Genomic DNA, 13,050 nt, shown 5'->3' on the forward strand with positions numbered 1-13,050 from the left:
GAACATAATCTAGTTAAAAACTTCGCGGTTATTATTGTATATATTCAACGCATATGAAACATTAGGTATATTAGGTATATTTTAGATATTCAATTAAATAGCCAATCAAATGAAAATGTAGTTTTGAATGTGATACATTTTAGGGTTTATTGAGATTTCGGCGGTGAAAAAGAAAACTTTCGATGGCCGAAAAATAGAAAACTTATCCAACAGAATCTAGCTAGAAATTTTGTGCTCAATATTATATATATTCAAAGCAAATGAAACATTCGGTATATTAGGTTTAGATTATATTCAAAACATACGAAACATTTGGTATATTAAGTATATTTTAAATATTCGATTAAATAGGCAAACAAACGAAAATTTAGTTTTGAATGTGATACATTCTAGAGTTTATTAAGAATTCAACGTTGAAAAAAGAACGACCATCCTATCAAAAAAATAATATAACTATATGTCAGTATATAGTATTATTGTATATAATATGAGGTATATATATACTAAAACATAGAACATAACTATTATAGATTTCGGATATATTAAAGTATAATGTAATCAAATACATTTATAAAGGAAAAATATGTATATATGATCATCATATCGTTTACTACTGTTTTAGTAATATTTATTCTACAAACAAAAAATTTAAACACAAATTCTGTATGAATTATGTATAAGGTATATTGTATATAATATGAGGTATATTTACTAAATAACGTATATAAATTCAGTGTATATTTTATTAGTGAAAAGTTCTTATATCAATTTGTTTATGTATTTTATTTAAATATTCATATCTTATGTGATAAATAATACGTTATATTTGAAATAATATTGGTTATGTATTAAAGTTGTTTATGGCTACAGGAACATGAATGATAAATAATTATGATGAGTATATGTAATATATGTCATTAAAACATTAATTGTTTTATAGTATATGTAATGTTGAGAAAAAGTTAATATAATTGTAATGTAGGGACTTTGATGAAAGAATTGAAGATCTAGGGAATTGTATGAAAAAATTAATTATTCAGGTAAGAAATATAATTAATGTTAAATATAGTAAAAAAACACATAATATAAAAAAAAAAAAGTGTATGAAAATATTAATTATTCAGTAACATATATGTAAGAAAATATATAATTTGTGTATATATTGTATATATACGCACTAAAAAAACCACAGAATATGAAAAAGAACATGTGTATGTATTATTACTATTAAATCTTATTTTCAACTCTTTTTAAACAATCAACAAAACTCAAAACGTAGTGGTGGTCAATCTAAACGCGAAATATAATAAATACATACTAAAACATATACTTTATTAATAACAAATGTTTGGTACATAGTTACAACATTTTGACCAAATAACTAATGCTAAAGTATTTTCAATTATTGTTTGATAAATAAATATACAATCTAAATTCAATTATTGTCGTCATATAAGATGGCACGGACGTCACACGGGCTATCAACAACTAAGTCAAGTCAGTTTTTAAAATTGCATAAATGAAAGTTGACAATTACTTAACAACCTCTTGCACTTCTCTTTCTCTTTTCAATTATTATTATTTCAATTCTTATATAGTCAATAATCAATATTATATTATACAAGTTGGTTTATGTATTGGTAGTAATAATATGAATTTATATTGTTGAATTAGTTCTAGTTAGCTCTCGCTCATACATTTCAGTTCAAGTTTCTACAGCCGGAGATCACATATCACACACTGTCTTACAATCTCAGGTTCAAACATTTCTTCACCTTTCATCTATTCTTTTTTAATTTCTTTTTCCTACTTCATTTGTTCTAATAATTTCTCTCTTTTTCTTTTAATTTCTTCTTGTTCTTGCAGTTGCTTTTGTGATTCATGTAACTGCAGCTGGTGGTTCTGTGTTCCCCACAATTGCAAACTTCAGGCTATCCCTTTCCTACACTTTTAATCTGCTTTCATATATATCTTTTATATTGAGTTCTCCTTATTCATTTCAATGGATATAATTTCTCCTGTCGTTGGACCAATTGTGGAGTACACTTTAAAGCCTATTGGTCGTCAATTGAGTTATCTATTCTTCATTCGCCAACATATTCAAAACCTTGAGAGTCAAGTTGAATTGTTGAAGAACACTAAAGAATCGGTGGTTAACAAGGTTAATGAAGCGATAAGAAATGCTGAAAAGATAGAATCCGGTGTTCAAAGTTGGTTGACTAAGGTGGATTCCATCATTGAAAGATCTGAAACGTTACTAAAGAATCTTTCTGAGCAAGGTGGATTGTGCTTGAATTTGGTCCAGAGACACCAATTAAGTAGGAAAGCTGTAAAGTTGGCTGAGGAGGTTGTTGTGATAAAAATTGAGGGGAATTTCGATAAAGTCTCCTCTCCTGTAGCTCTTTCAGAGGTTGAGAGTTCAAAGGCAAAGAATTCTGATTTTGTCGACTTTGAATCAAGAAAGCCAACTATTGACAAAATCATTGCTGCACTTATGGATGATAATGTCCACACAATTGGAGTGTACGGGATGGGAGGTGTTGGCAAAACAATGCTAGTCCAAGAGATTTCAAAATTAGCTATGGAGCAAAAGCTATTTGATGAAGTAATCACATCAACTGTTAGTCAAACGCCAGACTTAAGAAGAATTCAAGGACAACTTGGTGATAAGCTTGGACTCCGATTTGAACAAGAAACAGAAGAAGGAAGGGCTCTTAAGTTACTAAATAGGTTGAAGATGGAACGTCAAAAGATCCTCATTGTACTTGATGATGTTTGGAAGCAAATTGACTTGGAAAAAATAGGAATTCCAAGCATTGAAGATCACAGTGGATGCAAGATCCTATTTACCTCTAGAGATAATGATGTTCTCTTTAATGATTGGCGCACATATAAAAATTTTGAGATAAAATTTTTACAAGAGGACGAGACGTGGAATTTATTCAGGAAAATGGCTGGTGAGATTGTTGAAACATCTGATTTTAAGAGTATAGCTGTTGAAATAGTAAGGGAATGCGCACATTTGCCCATTGCTATTACTACAATCGCTAGGGCATTGAGAAATAAACCTGCATCCATTTGGAAAGATGCCTTAATCCAACTAAGAAATCCTGTCTTTGTGAATATTAGAGAAATAAATAAGAAAGTGTATTCTTCCCTAAAGTTAAGTTACGATTACTTAGATTCTGAAGAGGCCAAATCACTATTTTTGCTCTGTAGTATGTTCCCAGAAGATTATATCATTGATTGTCAGGTCTTGCATGTATACGCTATGGGCATGGGTTTATTGCATGGTGTTGAGAGTGTAGCACAAGCACGAAATAGGATAACGAAATTAGTTGATGATCTCATATCTTCTTCTTTGCTTTTAAAAGAATCAAATGTCGATTTGGTTATGTATGTTAAAATGCATGATATAGTTCGTGATGTGGCTATAATAATTGCATCTAAAGATGATCGTATTTTTACACTAAGCTATTCCAAAGGATTATTGGATGAATCATGGGATGAAAAGAAACTAGTAGGTAAGCATACTGCAGTGTGCTTAAATGTTAAAGGTTTGCATAACCTTCCCCAAAAGTTAATGCTACCCAAAGTTCAGTTATTGGTGTTTTGTGGAACTTTATTAGGTGAACATGAGTTGCCAGGAACATTTTTTGAAGAAATGAAAGGGATGCGAGTTTTGGAAATAAGAAGCATGAAAATGCCCTTATTGTCACCATCACTTTACTCTTTGACAAACCTTCAATCGTTGCATTTGTTTGATTGTGAATTGGAAAACATAGATGTGATTTGTGAGTTGAACAAACTTGAAAATCTCAGCCTAAAAGGATCACATATCATCCAGATCCCTGCAACTATAAGTCAATTGACACAACTAAAAGTATTAGACTTATCAGAATGTTATGCACTAAAGGTAATTCCGCCTAATATTCTTGTAAATTTGACAAAGTTGGAAGAATTATATTTGCTAAATTTTGATGGTTGGGAAAGCGAAGAATTGAACCAAGGAAGAAGAAATGCTAGTATATCTGAGCTTAGTTACCTTTCTCAGCTTTGTGCTTTAGCATTACATATTCCAAGTGAAAAAGTTATGCCAAAAGAGTTGTTTTCAAGGTTTTTTAATTTGGAAAAGTTTGAAATTTTTATTGGTCGCAAACCTGTTGGACTTCACAAAAGGAAATTCTCAAGAGTGTTGTGTTTGAAGATGGAAACAACAAATAGTATGGATAAAGGAATAAACATGTTGTTAAAGAGGTCAGAAAGATTACATTTAGTAGGATCAATTGGTGCAAGGGTTTTCCCGTTTGAGTTGAATGAAAACGAATCTTCATATTTGAAGTATCTCTACATCAACTATAATTCAAATTTTCAACATTTTATCCATGGACAGAACAAGACTAATTTGCAAAAAGTCTTGTCCAATATGGAGCGTCTGGAATTGAGCTATTTGGAGAATTTGGAGAGTTTTTTTCATGGTGATATTAAAGATATTTCTTTCAACAACTTGAAGGTCATAAAGTTGTTAAGTTGTAATAAATTAGGAAGTCTTTTTTTGGATTCCAACATGAATGGCATGTTATTGCATCTTGAGAGGATTAACATTACTGATTGTGAGAAGGTGAAAACAGTTATTTTAATGGAAAGTGGAAACCCATCTGACCCTGTTGAATTTACAAATTTGAAGCGTTTAAGGCTAAATGGGTTACCACAACTTCAAAGTTTTTACTCCAAAATTGAACAATTGAGTCCTGATCAAGAAGCAGAAAAAGATGAGAGAAGCAGAAATTTCAATGATGGTTTACTTTTTAATGAACAGGTTTGCTTTCTTAATATAAATTCTCCAATTGCTTTAACTTTTAATAGTGAATATGTCAGATCCCTCCCCAGCACTCTCCCTTGCCTGATAAAGGTGTGAAGCTAGCAAGTATCGTCTGTCACGATACTCTTACTAGCCAGCTTGACTTGAAACAAACTTCTTTTAACGTTGCACTAATTGATAATATAAAATAAAACAACTCTAAGCTCAACACCAAACTTTAAATCACACAGCGGAAAACATTTTTAGCACTCATGTACACTTTAAATCCTACTTGCTTGACCTTCTCTGGTAGTTGCAGGCATATCCAAAAAAATTGGAGATTTCACTTCTAACTTGAATAACTTAAATCTATTTATCATAATGAAAAACTTCCTTCTAAAAACTTGTTTCTAATCCTCTTAACTAATATTCGTCCAAATTTTAGCTTCTAACTCCTCTTGAATCTCCAGATATGTCTATTTCCTTGAATTGTTTGGATTGCTTCCAAATCTTCACTATCTAGACTTCCTTCAAATTTTGAACATCATCCTTCTTCAGCAAATTCCATCCTCAATACTTAGACACTCTTAGCTTTGTTTTCATTAATCAACGCTCTAATTTTACTCGAAAGAATTGGGAGAACTCTTTCACATAAACTACCCTCTTTTTTTAGAGTAATTATAGTCGATGGAAATTTTAAGAATAACAATTAATTATATAGTAACATTTTTAAAAAATATGGTAAGTGTAGTCAAATCTAACCGTGATAGACTTCTTCAATCTATCTGTGATAAACTAATATTTATAATATGATCTATCAGTGATAGACTTTTATTATTGATAAATTTTGACAAATTTTGTTGTATTTGTAAAATTTTTAGAATGTTATTATATACTTAATTATTTTGAATCTAATAAATATGTTTGTTAGGTTGGAATGTGTTTAAAGGCTGCCATCTCCTACTTACTTCTCAGTCCATTAAGTGCATGTTTAATTTTAAATTTTGCCACGCATGTCCTCCACTAAAACCATCTAAGAGCACTTAATCTCAACACATGGTTGATCCAACTCAATACACCTTACTCGGCCACCTAGCCTCACCAAGCCTCAATGCATAGGTTGAAGCTTGGCCACCATTACCAAGCACTTTGCCGTAGCTCTCTTTGGCGGCCTACTCAGGTGTCAATGTCTAGACCTCTTGTAAAGCTTGCGTCCAACACTTAAAACAAAGTTTTCCCTTTCTTCTAACTTAACTGTATAACAAATTAAATTAACCTATGCTCCCTTCTTCCTAATTATCAATAACATTACCAACAACAATTACAACACACCAAGCATGCATACTTATGCTTAAGCAAATTAAATACAAGATCTAGGTTTCTCTTTCATTTTTGTTTTAAAATTCAAAAGTATCATAAATAAATGTTGATGACTTATGTTGAAATATAACAGATCTATCCAAGTTTTTCATCATGGAAAATTTGACCATTTCCGTCTGATACTCTTAAATGATCTTATAGTGTATTTTCTCAATAAACTTTTGGTAAAACATCGTTTATACACTCTTAACTTTTAATATTGTATTAATTTATATCTTGAACTAATAATTGTATCGATGTAAAATGTATCATTTCACAAGTGTAAATATTTACCCTCGTTAGATTTTGTTTGAAAAACAACGTACTAAACTTATATTTTGGATTGCGAACTAAACTTCTATATTTTTACCCAATTGTATTAATTCTAATGGTCTTTTTTGTAAAACCAACTTTTGAAAAAAATCTATACACATAAATCAGATTTATGATGCAATGATGATTCTCAAAGTAAATCCTAATTGGTAGTCTAAATTTATCATTTATGAGAGAGTTTTATTTTAATTGCTTCACCTCTCAAAGCTTTGAAGTAAAGGTTGATGTATTTTCTAACTTTTTTTTTTCCAATAGAAGGGTAGGAGGATTTAAATCTCTAACCTAATGAGAGGTTTATTATATCTTTTTTTTTTTTTTTTTTGAGTAAAGGTATTATGTGACAAATATTATTGCTGAGTTATAATTTTTCATTTATATTTTATATATTTTCCTTACTAAATTTAAGAACTTAGTATTACGTACGTACTGAACAATATTTACAACAAATAACATACTTGCATGCATTTTTGGTGATATATATTCGAGCTGAAGTACTAACAACTATTTGAAATGCAGGTATCACTTCCTAATCTGGAGGATTTGAATATTGAAGAGACTCACAATCTGAAGATGATATGGTGCAATGTACTCATTCCCAATTCCTTTTCTAAGCTCACATCCGTCAAGATTATTAATTGTGAGAGTCTTGAAAAACTTTTTTCTTCAAGTATGATGAGCAGACTTACATGTCTTCAATCCTTATACATTGGAAGTTGCAAGTTATTAGAAGAGGTATTCGAAGGTCAAGAGTCGGGCGTTACGAACAAGGATATTGATTTGCTCCCAAATTTGAGGCGTTTGGACTTAATTGGACTGCCAAAGCTGCAGTTTATATGCGGGAAGAATGATTGTGAATTTCTGAATTTTAAAAGTATACCTAATCTGACCATTGGTGGTTGTCCAAAACTTGAAGCAAAGTATTTAATCCAAGTTCTTGACAACATGAAAGATCTGACAATAGATTTAAGAAGATTGGAGGAGATTTTAAACAAGGAAAAGTCAGTGGTAGAACTTGATCTTTCATTGGAGACGTCCAAGGTAAATCTTCTACATCATCTTTTATTCGTTGTTTTGGAAAATAAATTATGTTAGTTTGAACATCATGATATAAAACAATATAAATCGAGATTTTTGAATTAGATGTCTTTCACAATAACTTGAGTTAGCGTAACATGTGTTCATCCAATAATGATGCTGATGATCTATGAATTCTGTTTCTCTCTCTTTGCATTTCTTATAACTTAGATTAGATTATTTCTTGATGAGAAGAAAAATCTATGTAATAAGTAAGAACCAATCCACAAGGTTGTTTATGTGGTTGTATAGACACCTCCAACTACTATTTAATTAATTAAGCTAATAACATGGAGATTTGTCACAGTAATGATAGTTTTGAATTTAAGATAAATTTAACGCTAAATTTTTGGCTTCAAATTTGTGTAAAAAATTAGGGAAAATTATTCCAAAAAATCTGGAAAAAATAATTTTAAAAAATTAAAAATGAAATTCCTGTAAAGTTAGAGTAAGCTTGTTTTTGTAGAGTACCATTATACATTACAACTATGTAATTGTTGGTCTCTCCACAAAAATGAAGCTCTCATGATTAGAAAAAAAAATGGAGAAATTGTGGAGAAGGAAAAATTTGACAAAATATTTATAAAATATATCAAAACTTCAGATTTTATCTATGATAAACTTCTATCACTATCGGTATCTATTATTGATATAGACTCCAAAATATTGTAAATATTTTAGTTTATTTTACTATTTTTAAAAATATTCCTAAAAAAGTAATAAAAATAATATTGAACTAAATATTTTACACGTGTTGTATGACTCAAATTGGCATAGTTTACTATGTGTTAAGTTTTGAGTTATAAATATATTGAAGTTGGCTTGCATAATTAGTATAACATCTTTTAGAAAAAAGTATCTTTTTAGCTCGAGATTAATAATGGACTCGTTTGATATCTCGTTGACCAAAATTTAAGTTTGTAGCCAACATGAACTTAGCTCAACTAGCACCTCAAGTGGACAAGAGGTCTCGGGTTCAAATATCTACCCCATCATTTATTACAATACATTTGCAAAAGAAAAAAATTTAAGTTTGTAGGGCAGTTTTATAATGTCTCGAATTTGTTTTCTATATTATTAATTTTAATAAAATTGTTCTTCCTTTCTCACTTTACTATATTTTTCAATGTTTTTTCTGTTATTTGTTGATTCCATAAGGAGTAGTTTCGATTTTCTGAATGGCCACGGTTTGAGATATTTATAGAAACTAATTGCAGGATGGTGGAGAGTTATTTGGAAAACTTGAATTTTTGGACTTGTGCGGTTCGCTTAGTCCTGACTACAAAACGATTACTCATTTGCCAATGGAAATTGTTCCAATATTACACAACCTTAAAAGTTTGATTGTGAAAAGGACATTCTTGGAAGAAATCTTTCCAATGACAAGATTGGGTAATGTTGAAGAATGGCAAAATAAAAGATTCAAGCTTTCCTCTTTGGCATTAAGGGAATTGCCCAAACTTAAGCATTTGTGCAACGAAGACTTACAAAAGAATTCTTCGATGCTTCAAAATTTGAAATATTTCTCCATAAAGGGATGTGGGAAATTGAATATGTTTGTTCCATCGTCAATGTCGTTTAGAAACCTGGTCGATTTGAAAGTGATGGAATGTCATAAATTGATCTATTTGATAAATCCTTCTGTAGCTAGAACCATGGGTCAACTTAGACAGTTGGAAATAAGACGATGCAAAAGAATGACAAGTGTGATTGCTAAAGAAGAAAATGATGAGATTTTATTCAACAAATTAATCTACTTGGTTGTTGTGGATTTGCCCAAATTGCTGAACTTTCATTCCGGAAAATGTACCATTAGATTTCCGGTCTTGAGACGAATAAGTGTTCAAAATTGTCCTGAAATGAAGGATTTTTGTACTGGAATTGTTAGCACGCCTCATTTGCTAACTGAAAGTATTATACACTACGATGATGCAACTAATAAATATATTCCAATACTTAAAGATTATTCAAAAGAGGCCATTGTAAAAGATATGAATGTTGCTATTCGACAAGTTTGGGAGAACCATTACGACTTCAACCTTCACTGTTTGTTTGAAGTAGAGGTTAGTACATACATAAGTTTCGTTTACAAATAAAGGTTTGTAATATTCAATATTGTTCTATATATATATACACACATGTATGTATGTTGATTTGAATTCTTATGAATTTATTTATGTAGAATCTGAAGGAGGAAAACCAATGTGAATCTTCTTCACATGTTGAGCAGTTAGAGTAATGATGATATCTCATTACTTTATCAGATTTCATGAAAAGGGAAGGTCAGATGAAAAGATGAAACCATTAGGTCACACAGTGGGTTACTTCAATTGGTATTAAAGTTGAATATTACTTTGGTTTTTATAGAATTAGCTATACCTACTCTATTTTCTTTTAACTGAATAGTTTACCAATGCAGAATTTGGAGGAAAACCGAGTTGATGTTAAAGGAATTATATTCACACATTGATCCTTCATTATTTAAAGGACACAGTGCCTTACGTTCCACGCTTTCATCTCTGTTGAATGTTTCACGCTTGCGATACCCACCCACGTCCCGTCTCACACGACTGCCCTCCGTTCAACCCACGACGACGCCGTTGTTGTCTCTGTCCAATCGCCAATCGCTAATGCTTTCAAATCAAACTCGTTTGAATTCTAATATATTTTGAAATTTTCTTTTATTTGTGTCGAGTTTAAAGAAGTTGAATTTTGGATCAAGAATTGTAAGTGGATTTCACACTTCTTCCAAAATTTATTTTAGACTAATATGATTTGATAAGAGGTTGAAAGTATGTTCTAAATGTTAAAATGTTTGTTTATTTTATTTGAGGATTGATTTTATAGTAATAATCGGTGAGGTTTTCGGTATATGAAATTCTCTTTCTTCGTCAATTCCTCGTATGTATTTTGATTGCATATTTCAGTTATTGTACTTTTTGGATTGATACCAAAGCTTCCGTATAGAATTCATTAGAATTTTGTAAATCCATGTCATAGGTTCATCTGCCCTTTTCATTAGAATTTAATGGCGAGATCCTTGAAATTCATTACAACCAGTTATTTTGAATAATGGGTTGTTAATGGAAAGTTGTTTGATTCTGAAAGTGGGAAGCTTTGGAGGTGAAAGTCAATGGAAGAAAACCTATTCAAATATAAAGAGAGCTTATGAAGAAGAAGAAGAAGAAGAAGAAGAAGAAAAAGAAGAAGCCATCTTGAGATGATGGTGATTGTTTCAAATATTAAGCTTCTTTATAAATTAAAAGAGTTTTGTTAATTCAACGATATGTATATGGATGTAAAGATGTTTAAATATTTTTCTTTGTTTTTGTTCTTGATTGTTGTATAACTTCGCATTCAAATTGTTTTTGTTCTGAGGAGATCTTTGGAGGTACTTTACTGGTGATTGGAGGGTTGAGGATACATTTGATTTGAAGTTTAGGATGTAAGTTTTGAGCTTTTATCATATTTTTCATTAATTTATTTTCATTTGATTGAGTTATTTAATTGCATGTGAGCAGTAACTTTTTCTCGACCGTCCATACGTTAAGTGTTCTAAATTTATTTTAGTGTATTTACTTTTAGTTCTAAATTATTTATGTTGTTGATGCAACAAGTTCTATCCATGGTGTTTAGAGGCTTTGCTCCCAAAAGGTCAAAGATATGCAATATACAAGCTATGCTCATATTTCAATAGACTTTGCCAACATATAATTGATGAATAGGTTACGTTGGATCTTGAAAAATAAGTGGTGGACATTTTGTCTTTTTGAAAGGTACTTTTCTCTGTTATATTTGATATATTATTGACACATTTGGTAATTCATTTGGGTCGTGAAGCCTACATATGTCGGCCGGTTCAATTCTGTTGGATGTACCCATTTAAAAGGTATATGTCTTAGTTTTGATCTATTGATAGTCACCAACATAATGAAGTTATGAGGTCGTGAATAATCAACAAGTACTTTAAACAATTAGTTGGGGTCGTGAATAGTCAACAACGTAATGAAGAATACCAAAACGATGTCATCTTGGAGGGTCATCCTATATTTTATGGAACATCAATTTAACTATCCAATGATGTATAGTTGAGAATGCACATCGATATGTCTTATTCAACACATTGGAGGTGGAACTATTTATAGAGTAAGATATAACCCTAAACAATATTACTCATTGTAATTTAAGTCTATTATTTAATGATAGTTTATTTGAACATGATGCATATGAATGAACGTATGGTCTTAGATAAAAGGCTAGCAAAAGATTCAAATGTACGTTGGAAGATTCATACAGAATAATTTCCATTTTGGTTGAAATCTAAGGTGATACTAACTAATTTGTAAACATCCTATCAAACAATGGAATCTAAAACCATACGATACTTTTGTAATTTAGAATTCAGAAACGTATATGTCTTATTCTCATTGAGTCAAAGCAATGTTACATATTTATATAGAGAATAAACTAAACCCTAGAGACTAAGTAAAATTACAATAAAGGACATATGTATATATATATATATATATCATAACACTCCCCCTCAAGCTGGAGCAAATATGTCGATCATGCCCAGCTTGTTGCACAGATAGCTTATCCTTGTTCCATTTAAAGCTTTAGTTAGAATATCTCCCAATTGTTCTCCGGTCTTCACATATCCTGTGGACACCAACCCATCTTGGATTTTCTCACGAATGAAGTGACAATCCACCTCAATATGTTTAGTTCTTTCATGAAATACTGGATTAGATGCAATATGAAGTGCAGCTTGATTATCACACCATAATTTAGCTGGCACGGTAATACTGAAGCCTATCTCAGATAATAGTTGGTGAATCCATACTATTTCACACACAGATTGTGCCATAGCTCTATATTCTGACTCAGCACTCGAACGAGAAACAACATTTTGTTTCTTACTCTTCCATGAAACTAAGTTTCCACCTACAAAGACACAATATCCAGAAGTCGATCTCCTATCCTCACGAGACCCCGCCCAATCAGCATCAGAAAAACATTCAACTCTCGTATGTCCATGATCTTTGTATAGGATCCCACGTCCAGGAGCAGCTTTTAGATAACACAAAATCTGCTCTACTGCAGCCCAATGATCCACTGTAGGGGAAGACATGAATTGACTTACAACACTTACAGAATATGCAATGTCTGGTCGAGTCACTGTTAAGTAGTTCAACTTCCCAACTAATCTCCTATATCTCTCAGGATCTTTACATAATTCTCCTTCTTTAACAAGTTGCTGATTTGGCATCATTGGAGTGCCACTTGGTTTGGCGCCTAATTTTCCTGTTTCAGACAACAAATCAAGTACATATTTTCGTTGAGACAAATAAATACCTTTCTTGCTTCTCATCACTTCAATGCCCAAAAAATATTTCAATTGGCCCAAATCTTTTGTATAAAACTGACCCTGAAGAAAAGTTTTGAGAGACGAAATACCCAATACATCATTTCCAGTAATAACA

The 13,050-nt window shown here is 31.2% G+C and overlaps 1 protein-coding gene across 2 annotated transcripts; it reads left to right on the forward strand.

Annotated features, from left to right (window-relative positions):
* The first annotated feature begins 1,640 nt into the window (after positions 1-1,640).
* On the forward strand, positions 1,641-10,462 carry LOC101220664 (probable disease resistance protein At4g27220). 2 transcript variants are annotated; one of them, XM_011651836.2, is made up of 6 exons: positions 1,641-1,757; positions 1,867-4,819; positions 7,010-7,531; positions 8,785-9,630; positions 9,750-9,900; positions 9,987-10,462. In XM_011651836.2, the coding sequence occupies exons 2-5, from the start codon at positions 2,003-2,005 to the stop codon at positions 9,804-9,806; spliced, it is 4,242 nt and encodes a 1,413-aa protein (XP_011650138.2). In that variant the 5' UTR covers positions 1,641-1,757; positions 1,867-2,002; the 3' UTR covers positions 9,807-9,900; positions 9,987-10,462. The 2 variants fall into 2 exon arrangements, with proteins under 2 accessions (XP_011650138.2, XP_031736521.1); XM_031880661.1 differs by having other exon boundaries at positions 9,750-9,883.
* The last annotated feature ends 2,588 nt before the right edge of the window (positions 10,463-13,050 follow it).

Source organism: Cucumis sativus, chromosome 2, assembly GCF_000004075.3.
Source record: "Cucumis sativus cultivar 9930 chromosome 2, Cucumber_9930_V3, whole genome shotgun sequence".
Lineage (NCBI taxonomy): Eukaryota > Viridiplantae > Streptophyta > Magnoliopsida > Cucurbitales > Cucurbitaceae > Cucumis > Cucumis sativus.